The 19863-nt window shown below is 41.1% G+C and overlaps 1 protein-coding gene across 4 annotated transcripts in view; it reads right to left on the reverse strand.

Moving 5' to 3' along the window:
* Positions 1-19863, reverse strand: part of LOC144668223 (phosphatidylinositol 4-phosphate 5-kinase type-1 beta-like) — a 387051-nt gene that overhangs the window by 278077 nt on the left and 89111 nt on the right. For all 4 annotated transcript variants that reach the window (XM_078529999.1, XM_078530008.1, XM_078529991.1 and 1 more), the window contains 3 exons: positions 13393-13545; positions 7587-7886; positions 1907-2118 (listed from right to left, as the gene is read on the reverse strand). In XM_078529999.1, coding sequence (XP_078386125.1) covers positions 1907-2118; positions 7587-7886; positions 13393-13545 — 665 coding nt within the window. The remainder of the gene's footprint in view (positions 1-1906; positions 2119-7586; positions 7887-13392; positions 13546-19863) is intronic.

Here is a 19863-nt window from a genome sequence, read left to right on the forward strand (position 1 = left end):
AGTTTCCTGAAAACTTACATCATCCAATGGCACAATTTAGATGCTTGCTGCTAAGGACAGAGGAAATTCAAGGGCGAGGTGACTGATGCCTGCTTTTCCACTAGGCCCGAATTTCCTCCATCTTTTGCATCGATTCTGGGAAACCACTCCCAAAACCCTGCACTGCTCATCGACACAGGAACTTCCCCTGCAAGAAGTATAGCTTCTGTAACAGTCTAAAATTTACACTGGTACTGAATAGGTGAAAATTTTACGCCTCAAATTTTAGGTGCAACAGGTCCCAGTGTCATATTTTTGGTCTATTATGGCAACTCAGGTTGTTATTTTTAATTCTCATCAAGACCTAAAATGTATTTTCTGCACTTCCAAATGCATCTCTATGGTTACCAGAATGATTTATATTAAAAGTACGAACCCTTAACTTGGCCTCTGTAACCCAAACAGACAGTTAGTAATGTGCTGAAACGTAGTGGCAGCTTTCTGACGTTGTGGCTTTCATGATTAAATCCAGTTTAATAGCTTCATTTTTGTCTCTTCCTTTGTACGATTCCAGTTGATATTAACTCAACACAGACAAACATTAAACCAGAGAACTTCTGGTCAGTGTTTGTATGCATGTTTCCATTCTCGGGATGTAAACATTGCCTGCCAGGCCAGCATTTATTGCCCACTCCTAGTTATCCCAAGATTGACCACCTTCTAGTGGTCTGATAGAACTGTATGATTTGCTCGAGCTGTTCATGGGGCAGTTAAAAGTCAAAGTATCAGAGTATCACGGTATCTTTACAGTGCAGAAGGAGGCCATTTGGCCCATCGAGTCTGCACTGGCTCTCTGAATTAGCATTCTAATAAATCCCACCCCACTGCCTTATTCCCGTAATCTTGCGCATTCTCTCTCTTCAGGCAGCAATCCAACTCCCTTTTGAATACCTCAGTTGAACCTGCCTCACCACCCTTTCAGAAGTTTGTTTCAGACTCCAATCACCCTCTGGGTGAAAGAATATTTCCTCACATCACATTTACTCCTTTTGCCAATTATTTTGAATCAGTACCCTCTAGTTCTTGATGCTCTCTTGAGTGGGAACAGTTTCTCACTATTTACCCTGTCCATACCCCTCAGGATCTTGCATACCTCTTATCAAGCCTCCTCTTTTCTCCAAGGAAAACAGACCCAACCTCTCCAATCTATCCTCATAGCTATAGTTCTTCAACCCAGGAATCATTGTTGTGAATCTCCTCTGTACTCTTTCCAATGCCTTCATATCCTTCCTCAAGTAAGGCACCCAGAACTGGACTCAGTACTTCAGATGAGTGTCTAACTAGTGTCTTATACAAGTTCAATATGACCTCCTTACTCTTGTACTCAATACCCCTATTAATAAAGCCCAAGATACTATTTGCTTTATTAACTGCTCTCTTCATATGTCCTGCCATCTTCAATGACCTATGTACGTACACACCAAGGTCCCTCTGTTCCTGCACCCCCCTTAGAGGCTCTCCCTTTATTTTATACTCTCTCACCATACCTTTTTTGCCAAAACAAATCACAAGTCAACAAGGTTGATGAGAAACTGGAGCTACATCTGGACTTGGTAAGATTGGCAGCTTTCCTTCCATTGGAATTTTCCAACAATTCAACAGTGTCATGGTGACTTAATATTAAAAAAAGTCTTTAATTCCCAGATTAGGAAAAAAAATCAAGTTCCCAAGCTGACAGGGAGGGATTTGAATTGTGAATTATTAGTCGATTACTAGCCTTAATTACTAGCCAGTAGCATAACCATCACACTGCTATGTGGCCGTATTCTAATGGAAATTACAAGCCCATGACTCAACTGCTCAAAGTAATTAGTTTCACTGAGGAGAACATTGGCCAGCTACAGAAGAGGATATTGACAGGACTTACGTATCATCTGTTCCAACAGATTCCCCTGATTTAGTCGCACCCTGTATGGATTCCAAGGCTGTGGAATACAAGACCTTCTGCCCCCCCAGGCGCTTCCCATCTGAGGCAGTCTGGAGGCTTTCCGCTTCCTTCTCTTTCTCTTTGATGGCTAGGTCCAAGTTATGGATTCCCAACAGCAGGCTGTAGTCCATGATTTTGAAACTTTCCAACACCTGGTGACATAAAAATGCCCAGTTACTATTGAGCTGCAGAAGGAATTGATAGCAATTTCATGTTTGGCATAATTTACTGAGTCACCCAAGTTCCAAATCACTGGGTTAGTGGCACCGTTAGAGAGGATCCAAACAAATATGATTCAGTTCCTAAAGGGGAATGAAAACACAGACAGAAGAAAATTATAGGATTATGATATGCAGGAATATTTACAACAACAACTTGCATTTATATAGCACCTTTAACATCATAAAACATCCCAACATCCTTCGCAGTAATGTTCCCAGACAGAGTTAGACAGTGAGCCACATAAGGAGATATTCGGACAGGTGACAAAAAGCTTGGTTAAAGAGGTAAGGAGTGTTTTAAGGAGGAGAGAGGGGCAGAGAGGTTCAGAGGGGGAATTCCAGTGGTAATGGGAGAACAGGAATTGGTGAGTCAGGATACGGACAGCAGATTTTTGGATGACCTCAAGCTTATGGAGGGTGCAAGGGAGGCTATCAGGAGAGCATTGGAACAGTTGAGCCTTGAGGGAACAAATGCATGGATGAGGGCCTCAGCAGCTGATGAGCTGAGGCAGTGGAGAAAGCCAGTAATGATTTGGAGGTGGAAGTAACAAATAAGTAGAAAATAACCTTTCCTATTTGTGCTTCGGATTGATTTGATAAAATATTAATCGTGCATTGAACTTCTCCTTGGATTGCTGAGGAGAGTATCAGCACTATATATACTGACAAGATCAAATGTCTCCAAAGTGGATATCGATCCTTTTTCTTCAAAGAAAAAAGACATGATCCCTTTAGTCCCATCCGCTCCCTCTCAGACCTCATTATTATTTTCTCGAAGATGTTCCTAAAACTCCTCTCTTTGAACCAAGTTTCCGGTCATCTCTTCCAATATGTTATGTGACTTGGTGTCAAATTTTATCTGATTGTTCTTATCATTTATCGCCTGAAATGTGGGCCTTGGCACTTCTAAGATTTTTCAATAAATTCTTAATTTGATGTGGTGAACCAGTAATCAACAATTCTTCAGTTAGATGAAGGGAATGTCTAATTAATTTTATTCTGAAATGATGAGATCCTGATCTCAACAATGGAGGCTATTCTGGGGCAGGCCATTGACTGAAAGACCCTTAGGATAAACACATTTATCAAAGTGCAAGAATGCTTAATCGCAAGATCTTCTCATTTAACAAATAAAAAGCCCACTACCTTTTTAAAAAAAAAAATCCCTTCATAGGAAAAGGATCCAATTGCAGCTTTGAAAACGTTACCAGTGTTGTATCACCATGATAAATAACATCACAGTCACCGTAAAACTTGAATATTTCTGTTAAAAACAATTCACAAAAGTACCCATTGTATTCCTCGCCCTCCTTCAGGTACCATACCCCAAGAGGGTGTTGATGGCCATGGACTTCCATTGGATTGGTCTATGATTATGCTTGGCAAAGTACTGCAGTGGTTTGCCATTGCCTTCTGCAATATGGCTGACCAGGAAACTCTCCCACTCTTACTGCCTGCCATCAGGTATAATGGAAAGATTTACAGGCTGATACTCAACCTGTTTGGCCATGTTATGAATACACTTTCCATGGTCATCAAGCCCTGAAGAGGGACTTGAACTTGGAGCTTCTGACCCTGAGGTAAGGATGCTACCTACTGCGCCACAAGACCTCCTACCCATTGTATTAGCCTTTCCATTTTCCAGGATCTCCCAACAACTTGCTTCTGGGCAGATTCTCCTCTTTGGAATAGCTTGTAATCTATTGCCAGAGGTGGGATTGATAAAGCTGGCTCACCATCCCAATGTTTTTGCTGTTGTGTCTGGGATGCACTGACACTCATGGTTGGTTTTTAGTGCCACCATCAGTGCCAGATTTTTTATGCCCATCTTAATTTAACCCTCTAAGCCCTGGTATCCATCTGCTGAATTGGCGTTGTACTCCCTCACCTCCAATATCAATATATCCTTCCTATGTGCTGTACCCCAGGACTGAATGTGGGGTCGCAGGTGCAGTGTAACCAGAGCTCTATTCAACTGGCTTGTATTCCCTCAAGTATAGAAGATTGAGGGGTTAAAATGTTAACAGGGTTTATGGAGCAAAGACAGGTATGTGAAGTTATGTTTCAGATCAGCCATGATTTCATTGAATGGTTGAACAGGTCCGAGGGGCTGAATGGCCTCCTCCTGTTCCCACTTTCCTATTATTTGATAGGGTAGATATGGAAAAATTGCTTTCTCTGGCACAGGAACTAACGATGAGGGGACATGACCACAGCAATTCTGGTTAACGTAATCACAATAGTGTAATCTCCAGTCTAACCCCCATCTCCATCATTGCTCATGCCCCTACTTCCCCAAGCCTGGACTCGTGTTGCTCTCTCCCTGGCACCTGGTATGGGCGTATGGAAGGTAATAAATCTGAAGGGAACAAGGAGCTAAAGAGAAGCAACCAGAAATTAGCAACAGTAAATGAGAAGCGATCATAGGTTATAACTGTGACTAGTTCCAAAAAGTACTTCATTAGTTGTAAAGTGCTTTGGGACATTTTGGTGATGTCAAAGATGCTAGATACATGCAATCTTTCTTTCTTTTATAAGTGGAAAGGGGATTAAAAAAAAAAGTGTGTCGGGCATGGGAAAGGGGGCAGAAGGATGGAGAATGTAAAACTACTGTGGTGGGAGAGGGATGAATGAAAGGTTGTTGCGCTGAACACACATACTCAAAAATAAACTCAAAAATATTGAAACATGTGAATTTCTGTCTGGAAGACCTTGTTCAAACAAGTGTAACTGTTATCTGGATATTCCTTTAAGCTTCTTTTAAACAGGCAAGCAATTGTTTCAGGCAGACCAGAACTTAACACTCTACCCCCTCTCCTCCCACCCCTATCCACCCCCCGTTTCCAGGATCTGAACCTTTTGTGGTGTTAAAACAATTGCAGCCTTTTCGTTTCATTTCGCAGGCATCACATTTCACAGACAAATCCATCATTCACATGGCTCACTAAGCATATACTGTGCACAGGCTAATGTATTAACACCTACACATTTCTCATTCAAAATTGCAAATATATAAACAAATCAAGTATTCAGATGCAGTGGAGTGTATTTTCCATATTACGTGCTCATGTGGGAAGAACTGTACAGAGCAGGTTTTGCATTTTCATCCTGTTCTGCAGGGAAAGAGGAGAAACCACCTGCATTTATATAGCACCTTTCACGGCCTCAGGACAGCCAATAAGTACTTTTCAAACAGTCACAATTTCAATGCAGGAGCTTTTCAGCAAAACATCCAAGTTGAACTCCAGCTGCAACTCCAATTTCATATTCCTAGAGGTTTCATCAGATGACCTCCCACTACAGTTGCCAACCCTCCAGAATTGCTCTGGAGCCTCCAAGAAATGAAGATTAATCTCCTTAAAATCTCAGGAGCATTTTTTTTTAAAATGGTGATTTTTTTTCCCAACATTTTCATCTATTAGTTCTGAAAATTCACAAGCTGAGTGGAAGAAAAGACTGTTTGACAATCAAGAATCACCCAACAGAGTCATGGAGAATGTTCCCTTTCCAATTGGCTATGAGAAGATAGGGCGGTGCGACAATAGGCAAGTTGACCAACCAATGGCAGGAATGTTGAGTTGGAGCCATGGGAGGTAGGGTTGCCAACCCTCCAGGATTGTCCTGGAGCCTCCAGGCATTGAAGATTAATCTCCAGGATACTGCTGGGTGTGTCACCCAGGAGAGAAGAATCTAGGAACATTAATAAGTATTTTTTCCATTATCGTTTGACCACTTTTTATTGGTTAGATGAACAGCCAACCGGCATGGGAAGGGGATGTGCAACAAGGAAGGGTGAGTGGGTGACTGATGGCAGGAGTGTGGGGGTAGGGCAGTTAAAGTTAGCGGGTCATATAATGAAACCTCCAGAAATTCATGCAACCAAAGCTGGGAACCCTAATTTGCACTACCAGCACAGGTAACAATTTCAAATGAATGATTAGGGAGATAGGAGTTAATTGTAACTACTCTCACCAGGTTGGTTAGGGTGGAAATGGGTCAAGCTGGTCATTTTTACAGCATTCCCAGTTTTCCTTTCCTTTCTGGTGGGAAAGAGTTAAAATCAACCCATTTAGTCAGTTGGGAACTCTGATAAACACAGATACCCCTGCTGGGCAGAACGAGGTGTTTGTATAGATTGTTTAATAAACCATTCATGACCAGGTCTTAAATGTTAGACAATTCTTTGATTTCTTCCTTTCCTGTGTACATTTTTAACATTATTTATTTAAAAAATCTTAATGGCCCAGGTTTTGCAGTGGTATTGAGACTGAAACAGTCAGCTTTTGCAGTTATTACTCCTCCGAAATCGTCAGCAACTTCTGGAGTCCACACATGCACAGAATAACACGAAAGTCAGCTGTTGCTTTTCCAAAAAAGGTGCATGTTGAGGCAATTAGAAATCCCTGGACAGACTAGAACTCCCACTCTTAGCTTCACTGTGAAAACCCATGAAAACTCTATGGTGGCATAGTGATATTGTTACTGGACTTGTAATCCAGCGAACCAGAGTTCTGGGGACCAGGGTTCAAAATCCCACCAAGAATCTGAATTTAAAAAATTATAAGTCTAACGATGACCGTGAAACCATTGTCGATTGTCATAAAAACCCATCTGTTTCACTAGAGGAAGGAAATCCGCTTCCTCGCCCGGCCTACATGTGACTCTAGACCCACAGCAATGTGGTTGACTCTTACATGCCCTCTGAAATGAAATGGCCCAGCAAACCATTCAGTTCTCAAGGGCAATTAAGGATGGGTGATAAATTCTGGCCTAGCCAGCAACGCCCCCATCCAATGAACGAATAAAAAAAAGGTGCAGTCTGGTTTTTAGCATACTGAGTTCAGGACCTACTGTTATTGAAAGAGTAGTTTTATATTTGTTGAGTGCCAATTTTTCCTCATTATAAGAAATTTCACATTTTTTAAATATTGTTTTTAAAGTTTGATATTTTAGCTTCTACCAATGTGCATGCCCCAATCATTTATTTTGCTATTAGTAAAATTTAAAAATTAAAATAGCAAAATGCTAGTGGCTTGTACTTCCTGGTTTGCTGTCTGTAAAAATCCTTCAATGTGACTGGCTGCTTAGCCTACATTAGCCGCCTTGATGGCATTACTGCTGCTGGGCACCTGGAAATCCCCCTTGACTTGGCACCAGATTCAAACTGACATTGGGAAAGGTGAAACCCACCTTATGGAGGTTGCTGGATCTTTGTGTGGGCAGCTTTTTGAGGCTGACTGCAAAATCCGGGCCAGCTTACCTAATTGAGGTCGAGCACAGAGTGGAATACGAACGTTAAAATCTCTTCATATTTTGGCCAATTCATATTGTCCCAAGTTGCACAGCATGCTTCTGACAACAAAGAGCAACCCCAGTTATGGTGTTATGTTTCTACATACCCGGCAATCCCGCTGAAGTGTTTTAATCAACGCGTTATATGTCTCAGCATCAAAAAAAAGGCCATCCGGTGTGTCCTGTATAAAGTCCAAGTCTTTGAATGTGGGTATATCTTTTTCTCTCTCTTTCCTCGAAGCCCTACGTTTGTACGTCGATCCTTTCAAATCGTACTTGTGGTGCATATGCACAGAACGTGGCAGCACATTGTTCATAACCACAATTCTTATGTTAGTGCCTCCCGACTGCATACAGTACAAGCCATAAAACTTCGGCAAAAGTGTCCTGGGATTCTGGTTTAAATTCTGCAAAGAGAAACATTGATTAATTTTTTTTTTGGAATAAAAAGGAGAGATACATGGCTGTACTTAAACGACTGCAGGAATAGTCCTAATGGTGCATGGTGATCAAAGGCATGTTCAGCGTTCACGTTAACAGTTTATTTTAATCGAGTACAGACGTGAAACTTGACGTGAAATTTATTACAGATTAGGTATAAACGTAATCCCGAGAACACAGAAGGTACATTAGCTTTGAACCTGCTGTCATGTTGACTAATTAAAACCGGATTCCTGCCTGTAGAACAATAGTGGCGATTGGGCCCATTATAAAAAGTACGTTTGTACAGATTATACATTAACCATGGTGTTTAGTATCACATCTGTCTTCAGCAAAACCCTTTCAAGCTTTTCTCTGGGTTTTGTCTGCGATTGCATTTGGCCCAGCTATTTATTCTATGTCGCCATCGAATGCACATCCTCTAATGCTTTACCAGACTCAAGGATCTTTCATTTCTTTTTCTGTAAATTATTGATCAAATAGCAAGGCCCAGGTTCTGCTCCCTGTCTGAGACTTGCAATTACACAGAACCGGAACACATGGCTTATAAAAATCTTCGCAATACAATCAATTGCCTGGTTGAAGTGCTATAAATTTTACATGGGGTAAATGTGTCAGCTATTTTATATGCAATAAAAGTTGAGTGACAGTTAATAAGGGAGAGAGAAACGCAACCCTTAGGAGAGGAAAAATGCCATTGATTGAAAGTAGAGATGAGCCTTGTGGGGGTGCAGGGCTCAAACTTTGCAAAGTGCTCCAGGTGTGTGAGGCTTTATAAAAAAACCCTTCAACAAGCTCGGGGGCTGCACTTCTGTTAAAGAAAGGAGCCACAACTGAAAAGAAAGTGGCTGAAAGTTTAGATGCATTGTGGGGTTGGCAGAGGATGGCATGTTGGGCTAGCTCTCTAATTCCAGGAGACACACTGCTGGCCTTCAATAATACCGTGGGGTTTTTAGACAATTACCTCATCCACCACACAGGCTTGTTAGCTTCCGATCTCAATGGCTGAAATTGAAATCAAGAAATCCGTGCTCCTCAATAGCTTATCCGGGGAAACAGCTCAGACACAAAGATCTGGATGGATCATATCCCAGGTCATTAAAAGAAGCCAGGGAGGAAATAACGGATGCTCCGTGGATCATTTTCCAATCCTCACGAGATATACAGGTGAGGTACCAGAGGTTTGGAGGTCTGCAAACAGTGTACCAATATTTAAAAAGGTGCGAGGGATAGGCCAGAAATTTATAGGCCAGTCAGCCTGACTTTGGTGGTGGGCAAATAATTGGAATCAATTCTGAGACCCCGGATAAACTGTCACTTAGAAAGGCACAAATTGATCAGGGATAGTCAGCATGGTTTTGTTAGGGGAAGATCATGTCTTACTAACTTAGTAGAATGTTTTGAGGAAGTAACAAGGAGGATTGATGAGGGTAGTGTAGTGGACGTTGTCTATATGGGTTTTAGTAAGGCATTTGACAAGGTCCCACATGGCAGACTGGTCAGAAAGGTGAGATCTCATGGCATACAGGGGAAGGTGGCAAGTTGGATCCAAAATTGGCTCAGTGACAGGAAACAAAGGGTAATGGTCGATGGATATTTTTGTGAATGGAAAATAGTTTCCAGTGGCATTCCACAGGGCTTAGAGTTGGGGCCCTTGCTGTTTGTCGTATATATTAAATATTTGGACTTAAATGTGGGAGGCTTGATTGGGAAATTTGCAGATGACACAAAAATTGGCCACGTAGTTGATAGTGAAGCTGTTGTCTCCAGAATTATATCAATGGTTTGGCTGATGAGCGGAAAAATGGCAAATGGAATTCAATCCAGAGAAGTGTGAGGTAATGTATTTGGGGAGGTGAATCAAAACAAGGGAATACTCCATATATGAGAGGACATTGAGAGGTGTTGAGGAAATGAGAGATTTGGAATGCATGTCCACAGGTCCCTGAAGGTGGCAGGACAGGTGAATAAGGTGGTGAAGAAAGCATATGGATGATACATCCTTTATTAGATGAGGTATTGAATACAAAAACAGGGATGTAATGATGAAACTGGTTAAAGTGCTGGTTAGGCCACAGCTGGAATTTTGTGTACAGCTGTATTCGCTTCATTACAGGAAAGACATAATTGCTCTGGAGAGAGTGCAGAGGAGATTTACAAGAATGCTGCCAGGGCTGGAAAATTGAAGCTATGAAGAAAGATTAGATAGGCTGGGGCTGTTTTCCTTAGAACAGAGGAGGCTGAGGGGTAGCCTAATTGGGATGTACAAAATTATGAGGGGCCTAGATAGGGTAGACAGCTAAGACCTGTTTCTCCTAGCTGAGGGGTCAATTACCAGGGGGCATAGGTTTAAGGTGGTTGGTGGAAGGATTAGAGGGAACATGAGGAAAAACCTTTTCACCCAGAGGGTGGTGGGAGTCTGGAATTCATTGTCCAAGTTGGTGGTTGAGGCTGAAACGCTCACCTCATTTAAAAGGTACCTGGATCTGCACCTGAAGTGCTGTAACCTGCAAGGCTACGGACCAAGTGCTGGAAAGTGGGATTAAAATTGAACAGCCAGCTTCTTTTTTTCTCTGGATGGCACAGACATGATGGGCTGAATGGCCTCTTTCTGCACTGTAATTTTTCTATGGTTCTATCTTAATCTTCATTCCAAATTAATTACTTTCACCTGGGTTGATGCCCGGGCAATTGTATTAGGAGTGGAAAATTGGGTTTGAGAATGGAAAATTGGCTGAGAGGTTGAACAGTGGGCTATCTCACCACCCCCACTGAAAGTGCAGGTGTGGGCTTTGTGCAGGGACAGAATCATGTCCTCTTGAATAGCTTGTGCAAACTGACCATCAAGCTCCTTACCAGAACAATAGCCACTTCGGCAAGGAAGAATATTGGCAGGAAAAAATAAAAATGTGATACCTATGATGCCAAAATCAACATGCTCCAATAACACAATCCCAAATGTTAATGCACAGAAAATCTCAGCCAAAATACACATCGTAGAGGAAACAAACAATGTTTTGCTTCATTTCTATAACTTTGGAGTCACCTCAACAACGCAAAGCTCTTTATTGGGAAAAATTTAGGTTTGATTAATTTCAGTTTGAGTTTCATTTTAACCATGGAATATAATCCACTCACTGTTTCCCCAGGTCCTTCATCAAAGGAGAAGAAAAGGGAAGTGACCTTTGACTTTCTTGAACTGTGGACAACTGCTCCACTCAAGTGGCAGGTGAAGTTTGACAATGCTTCTGTTAAACGGTGTTATGATACAGCAGTTGGTAAAGGCTGAGTTGTTTAAATCTCAGAGGGAAACTTGAACAACTGTCATAACCTATATTTTCAATTGGTATGTTTGAGATGCAGCTCTGAATTCAGGAATAAACCACCAAGCCTCAAGAGGTTTTTTTATATAAAACTAAATTAAACATTTATTAATTTAACAACAAAATAAACACATACCCATGTCTACAAATTATGACTATAATAACTTAAAAATAAATCCCTAAATTAATCAATGCCAGGTAAATCTCCACCAAGGCAACAATAACCCAATAAACAATAACAATAAACAGACACCAGGCAAAGCACATTTGACCTTATGAATTCAAAATGAGGTTCCTTACAATTTGGTTCCTTTGCAGACACATTTGTAGGCTTATAGGCTGGTTAGATCTTAAATGCCTCTGATTTACACACACAGACACCTTTCTGTTTATACCTAGCTTTTCCTTTGAATGTAAATTTTCCATTGTATCACTAGGCTTTTAACATTATGTCTCCTAACAATAATATCCTTCCATTCCACCAATTTTATTAGTAATATAAACACATTGCTTGGCGTCTCCCAGCTAGGTGCAAGATTTTACTCCCACCCTTGAATGCTTTATTCAACAATTATAAATTTACATTTTACCTTCTATCCTCCTTGCATTTATCTAATTAACATCTCAAAGCTACTATACTAGCACCCAGACTAGCTGGTTTTAATCCAAGTAAGACACACGCAGTCAAACACACAAATCCCACTACAATTCCATTTTAAAAATAATTTCCAATAACATTATAGACATCGTTCGTGACAATGGAGAGACAGGAGAAGTCGTTCTCCTTAGAACAGAGAAAGTTAAGGGGAGATTTGATAGAAGTGCTCAAAATTGTGTGGGATTAAGGTAGAATAAATAAAGAGAACTATTTCCAGTGGCAGGAGGTTGAGTAACCAGAGGACACAGGTCGAAGGTAATCAGCAAAAGAACCAGAGGGGAGATGAGGAGACACTTTGTTTTATGCAGTTGAGTTGTTGCAATCTGGAATGCACTAGCTTCAGGGCTGTTAGAAGCAGATTCAATATAACTTTCAAAAGGGAGCTGGATAAATAGTTGAATTGGAAAATTATGGAGGACTGTGGGACTAATTGGATAGCTCTTTCAATTAGCTGGCACAGGCATGATAGGCTGAATGTTCTCCTTCTGTGCTGTATCATTCGATGACAATACATATCAATAGCAGATGATAAATTGAAACATAAGAGTCGTTATGGATGCGATGCCACATTTTTTTCATAGCAACAAACACTCACTGCCAAGGCTACAGAGCCAAGTGTGAACAGTGCTCTCACACTGAATTGTTATGCTAAAGAATACTCGGCAGGGAAATTATCACACAGAATAAATCTTGTGACCTTATACAAAAATTTAATCTATTTGCACACATCTCTTCTCCAGACCAAGCACATAGCAGGCTACAATCAGAAGGCAAAGTTCCACTTACTATTCAGAATAAAGCACACACATAATAGCAAGTTTTGTAGTGTTCTTCAAAAGATACCATCATTACAAGCTTTCTGCCTCCAAACCGCTTTGCAAATTATCCTCCTTGGGTGCAAAACCATCTACACAAAGTCAGCTGCCAAGGCCCTAACCTCTGGAATTTCCTCTGCCTCTCTACTGCTCTCTTCTCCTTCCAGATGCTCCTTAAAACCTCCCTCTTTGACCAAGCAGTTTGTCACTTTCCTAATATCTCCTTATAAGCTCAGGGTTCAATTAATGCTCCTGTGAAGGACCTTGGGACGTTTTGCTACATTGGAGAAGGTATTGTCTACACAAAGGGAGGCCGTTCAGCCCATCGAGCCTGTGTCGGCTCTTTTGAAGAGTAATCCAGTTCATCTACTCCCCAGCTTTTGCTCCACACACCTACAATCTTTTTCTCCTTCAAGTATTTATCCAATTTCCTTTTGAAAGTCACTATTGAATCTGTTTCTACTGCCCTATCAGATATCGCAAATGTATAGTTATCAATGTAAAATAATGCCCGATCAGTTTTAGGAAATACTTGGCTTTTCTTAATTTTTTAAAGTTTTCATTACCCACTAATTTTTAATCCAATTTCTTATGATTTTAAATGGTCTGTTAATTTGGCTGTTTCAACAGATTAATTGCACAAAGTTTAGGAAGCCCTGAACATTTGATCTCTTACCATATAATAGCCTGGTAACAACTTCTGCAAGAACTCTGCTTCTTTATGCTGCACAGTCTTTATGATGAATTCATCGTCGCTTGTGACGTAAAATAAGGACCCACTAGCGCCAGGATTGGAAAGTTCGATCAGTGGCTCATTGCATAAGGAATACTGACAAAAAAGGCAGATTAAAAAAGGCAAAAAATTAACATGCTTAGTTTGCCAAAGTATTTGCAATGTCATTTCGCTAGCTGAAATTAAAATATTCTGCACATATCTACAATATTGTCATTGATGAATAAAGCAAACACCCATGAATTGACCAAAGCACAGAATTTTTAAAAAATTGCATTACCTCTTAATACAAACTGGTCGGAGACCACCTTACTAGAATATACAATATTACAAGGGTGGCTAAGAACAGCACAAATTTTCCACGCAGTATGGAGACAATAGAGAAATAATATAAAAGAAAGCAAGATAAATAAGTGGTTAATATAATGAAGTAATGATTTAAAATACATTAAGGATGGCAGGAGAGCTGATGTGTCAAGGCTGCAGCATGTGGGAGCTCCTGGATAACACTGTGACCCAGGGCAAACACGTCTGCTGTAAGCGTTTGAAGCTTGAGGAACTTCAGCTCAGAGCATTGAGCTGGAGGCTGAGCTGCAGACACTGCGACACATCAGGGAGGGGGAAAGTTACCTGGATGCTTTATACCAGGAGGCAGTCACACCACGTAGGTTGGGGTCTTCTGACTGGATCAGTGGCCAGAGACAGGAGAGTGTGACTGCAAGTGAGGCAAGTAAGGGGACCCAGAGGGCAGGAGTGTGAGCCCCTGCAATTGTCTAATAGGTCTGAGGTTCTCTCAGCTTGATTAGATGAGAACAGGTGCTGCGGGGAGGATGAGCAAACTGACCATGGCACCATGGTACAGGAAGCCATTCAAGTGGGGGGAGCAAAAAAGAATGTAGTGATAGTAGGGGACAGTGTAGTGAGGGGGATTGACACTGTTCTCAGCAGCAAAAAAGAGAGTCCAGGCGGATATGTTGCCTGCCCGGTGCCAGGGTTTGGGACATCTGCTCAGGGCTGGAGAGGAACTTGCAGTGGGAGGGGGACGATCCAGTGGTTGTGGTCCATGTAGGTACCAACAACATAGGCAAGATGAGGAAGGAGGCTCTGCATAAACAGTATGAGGAGCTAGGCACCAAATTAAGCAGAGCCTCAAAAGGTAATAATTTCTGGATTATTACCTGAGCCATGTGCAAATTGACACAGGACAACAAAGATTAGAGAAATTAATACGGCGCTCAAAGACTGCTGTGGGAAAAGTGGGTTCCGGTTTGTGGGGCACTGGCATCAGTACTGGGGAAAGTGGGATCTGTACCATTGGGACGGTCTACACCTGATCCATGCTGGGGCTGGTGTCCTCGCCAGCCGCCTAAGTAAGGAAGTACAGAGGGTTTTAAACTGAATAGTGGGGGCAAGGGATCAAATTTGGGAAGATGACATAAACCAAAGAGTAGAGACAAGGCAAGAGAGAAAGGTATTAATATGGGAAATGATAAACAGACCGTGACAGCAAGGGACAGAGTATAAATCAAAGAGTAAATCAGCAGATAAGGCTAGACTCCACAAAAATAACAGGACAAAGCTAAAGGCTATGTATCTAAAAGCACATAGCATTTGTCACAAAACAGAAGAACTGATAGGACAAATAGAAATAAATAAGAACGATCTGATAGCCATTACAGAGACATGGCTACAGGATGACATTAGATTTGGTCTGAATATTGAAGGGTACATGACATTTAGGAAGGACAGGAAATTAGGAAAAGGTGGAGGGATGGCTCTGTTAATTAATGATGGTATTAGCACATTAGAGAGGGATGATCCAAGTTCAGGAAATCAGGATGTAGAAGTGGTTTGGGTTGAAATGAGAATTGATAAAGGCAAGAAGTCACTTGTGGGATGGTGTACAGGGCCCCTAATCGTAACTACACGGTAGGGCAGAGAATAATGGGAACTTGCCAGAAAGGTACAGCATTAATCATGAGGGATTTTATTCTACATATAAACTGGAAAAATCAGATGAGCAAAGGTAGTGTGGATGATAGTTCATAAAATATTTTGGGATAGTTCCTTAAAACAGCATGTTCTGGAGCCAACCAGAGAGCAGGCTATTCTGGACCTGATATTGAGCAATGAGATAGGATTAATTTATAACCTCCTAGCGAAGGCACCTCTAGGTAGCAGCGATCATAATGAGATTGAATTTTACATTCATTTCGAGGGAGAAATGAGTGCATCCAAGACTAGTATTTTAAACATAAATAAGGGCAATTATGAGGGCATTAAAGCAGAGCGAGCTAAAGTGAACTGGCAAATGAGGTTAAGGGATAGGTCAATAGAGGTTCAGTGGCAGACATTTAAAGGGATATTTCAAAATACACAGAATAGATACATTCCAATGAGAAAGAAAAGTTCCAAGGGGAGGGCCCACCATCTGTGGCTAACTGAAAAAGTTAAAGACAGTATCAAACTTAAAGAAAAAGCATATAATTATGCAAAGACGGGTGGCATGTCAGAAGATTGGAAAGAATATAAAGAACAGCAAAGAATGACAAAAAGATTAATAAGGAGGGAAAAAGGAATATGAGAGAAAGCTAGCTAGTAATATAAAGATGGATAGTAAGAGTTTCTATAGATATTTAAATAAGAAAAGAGTTAACAAAGTGAGCGTTGGTCCCATAGAAAGTGCATCTGGGGAATTGATTATGGAAAGTAGGGAGATGGCGGATGAATTAAACAGGTATTTTGCTTCGGTCTTCACTACAGAGGACACAAGTAACATCCCGGAAATAGCTGTAAATCAGGAAATGGAAAGGAGGGAGGAACTCGGGAAAATTACAATCTCCAGGGAAGTGATATTAAGCAAATTGTTGGGGCTGCAGACTGACAAATCTCCAGATCTGGATGGACTTCATCCTAAGGGATTGAAAGAAGTGGCTAGTGAGATAGTCGATGCATTGGTTTACATTTTCAAAAAATTCCCTAGATTCGGGAAAGGTTCCATTAGATTGAAATTAGCAAATGTAACTCCTTTATTTAAAAAGGGAGGGAGACATATAGCAGGAAACTACAGGCCAGTTAGCCTAACATCTGTCATAGGGAAAATGTTAGAAGTTATTATTAAAGATGTTATAACAGGGCACTAAAAAAAATTAAGGCAATCAGGCAGATTCAACATGGTTTTGTGAAAGGGAAATCATATTTAACCAATTTATTGGAGTTCTGTGAAGAAGTTATGTGCTGTGAACCAAATAAAAGGAAACTGGTGGATGTACTGTACTTAGATTTCCAGAAGGCATTTGATAAAGTGCCAAATCAAAGGTTATTGCATAAAATAAAAGCTCATGGCATTGGGGGGGCGGTTAACATATTGGCATGGATACAAGATTGGCTAGCTAACCGGAAACAGACTAGGCATAAATAGTTCTTTTTCTGGTTGGTAGGATGTGACGAGTGGTGTACCACAGGGATCAGTGTTGGAGCCTCAACGTTTTACAATTTATATAAAAGGACTTAGATGACGAGTCTGAAGGAATGGTTGCTAAGTTTGCTGACAACACAAATACAAGTAGAAAAGTAAATTGTGAAGAGGACATAAAGAGGCTACAAAGTGACATAGATAGATTAAGTGTGTGGGCAAAGATCTGGCAAATGGAGTATAATGTGGGAAAGTGGGAAATTGTTCATTTTGGCAGGAAGAAAAAAAAAGCTTAATACCTAAATGGTGAGGGGTTGCAGAGCTCTGAGATTCAGAGGGATCTGGGTGTCCTAGTGCATGAATCACAAAAGCTAGAATGCAGGTACAGCAAGTAATTAGGAAAGCTAATAGAATGTTATAATTTGTGAGGAGAACGGATTACAAAAGTAGGGAGGTTACGCTTCAGTTGTATAGGGCACTGGCGAGACCGCATCTGGAGTACTGTGTACGATACTGGTCTCCTTATTTAAGGAAAGATGTAAATGCTTTGGAAGCAATTCAGAGGAGGTTTACTAGACTAATATTAGGAATGGGCAGGTTGTCTTCTGAGGAAGGATTGGGCAGGTTAGGCTTGTACCCACTGGAATTTAGAAGAGTAAGAGGCGACTTAATTGAAGCCTTTAAGATCCTGAGGGGCCTTGACAGGTTGGATGTGGAGAGGGTGTTTCCTCTTGTGGGAGAATCTAAAACCAAGGGGTCACTGTTTAAAAAGGGGTCGCTCATTTAAGACAGAGTTGAGGAGAAATATTTTCTGAGAGGGTCATGAGTCTTTGGAACTCTGCTTCCATTGCCATTTGAGGAAGAGAATTCTTGAGTATTTTTAAGGCAAAGCTAGATATATTCTTGATTAACAAGGGGGTGAAAGATTATCGGGGGTAGGCAGGAATGTGGGGTTGAGGTTACAATCAGATCAGCCATGATCTTACTGAATGTCGGAGCAGACTTGAGGGGCTGAGTGGCCTACTCCAGCTCCTAATTCATATGTTCGTATGTATTTGCATCTTTTTAAATCCAATATATATCGAAGAAGAGAAAAGTTCTGTTTACATAGATATTTGTGGTACAAATTAAAACTTGAATAAGAAATTAGACAGGATGGAGTCAGACTATATATGGTCCTGATTTATTTTGGGACTGGCATTAGTCTGGAATGCACATACAAGCTTAAAACAAGGGAGAGTTGACCGACAATTAATCATTCAAGTATTTGGAAAAGAGTTTAAAAAATAGCTGAACTAATGCCGATTAATGTTTCAATTTCCTTTACATCATATTTCGAAAGGCTCCCTCTCAACTTGGTGCAATAGAAGGGCACAGTAATCAGACAAAAACAGAGTATTTGTGCTTGGACTGTGATTGCTCCCTGTCCTGTCACAGCAATACTAGATATTCATCATAACCCAGATTTTGTTGGAATGGGACATTTCATGACATGTCCCGTTAGACCTTTTCACTCAACCTTCAGTTAGAGCATGCTTTGCACTGTAACTTGCTGGTTCTGAGGGCTGATAATGGTGTAATGAGGACAAAGGGATGTCTGGGACCTCAGTGATTGACAGGACCCACAGTCTGTCTCCTTAACCGATGAGATTTAAGGATTGAGAAAGAAAGAGGGGAATGACGGAGAAGGAAATCGGGTGAATTAAAGTCAAATCAGGCACAAAATGGAAACAACTTCTACCTGTAGGAACAAGATTGAACAGCTTAAATTGTTCCCTTTCTGGGAGGAAGGGTGGATAGGCACTGCATTAACAATTATACAGTAGGGACCCATACGCTGTTGAGCCCCAGCCCTAACTTTCTGCAATGAGAATCAGCAATTAATGCGCAAATCTAGCAAGTCTTTAAGAGTTTAAGGGAGACAGAGCATTATCAGGAGGTTAATAGCAGAGGGGTATAAATCATACAGAACTTGTGGTGGTTCACAATTCACCAGATATTTCTTCTGCGCATGATCTACTTTGCGATTTGTGCACGAAACGTTGTTATTTTGTCGGCAAAGTTTGCGCCTGTATGTGTGAAGCAATTATTTTTCTCCCATTCCCACTTGTGAAAAATGAGCAGGATCAGGTGAGGATAGGGTAACTGCATAGGGAAGGAAGCTGTTGATTCAAAAATTATGGCCATGTCGTGCCACATGCCTCTTGCACAATGACAATCCCCTGTTTGGCAGGCAAAGTTGAGAAACTGCATGTGCAATCATAAAACCTGACATATCCAAAGGTATCATTCTTGGATTAGAAGAACATTAATAAGCCCAAAAAGGTTCGTCCATTTTTTAGTAAAGTAATGCCACCTTCACGGATTCTCACAACTATCAGTGGAACCCCCAAACCTGGTTGTAAAGACGACATTGAGACTAGGAAGCTTTCTTTGGTGGACTGTTTATTACCTGCCACAGAGCTTACTTCTCCATTCTAACACAGTCTCCCCAGTGCTGGCTGACTCTTCTTTATATACATACCTGAGTATATTGAACTAATCAATACCAAACAGCTGTTCACCTTATTACCTTAAACTACTGGGTATTTAGCATCCATCAGGCAGAACCTATTAGATACACACAACCATACCTTCATTCCTTCCTTCTTTCCAGAGAGGAATTCAATAGATTACATAGAGACTAGGAGCAGGAGTAGGCCATTTGGCCCTTCGAACCTGCTCTGCCATTCAATATGATCATGGCTGATCCTCTATCTCAACGCGATATTCCCGCTTTCTCTCCATACCCCTTTATGCCCCTAATATCCAAAAGATTATCAATTTCTTTCTTAAATATACTCAGTGACCCGGCCTCCACAGCCTTCTGTGGTAGAGAATTACGCAGGTTGACCACCCTCTGCGTGAAGAAATTTTTCCTCATCTCAGTCCTGAATGGCCTGTCCCGTATCCTGAGACTGTGGACCCTGGTGCTAGACTCTCCAACCAGGGGAAACATC

Source organism: Cetorhinus maximus, chromosome 2 (genome assembly GCF_964194155.1).
Source record: "Cetorhinus maximus chromosome 2, sCetMax3.hap1.1, whole genome shotgun sequence".
NCBI lineage: Eukaryota > Metazoa > Chordata > Chondrichthyes > Lamniformes > Cetorhinidae > Cetorhinus > Cetorhinus maximus.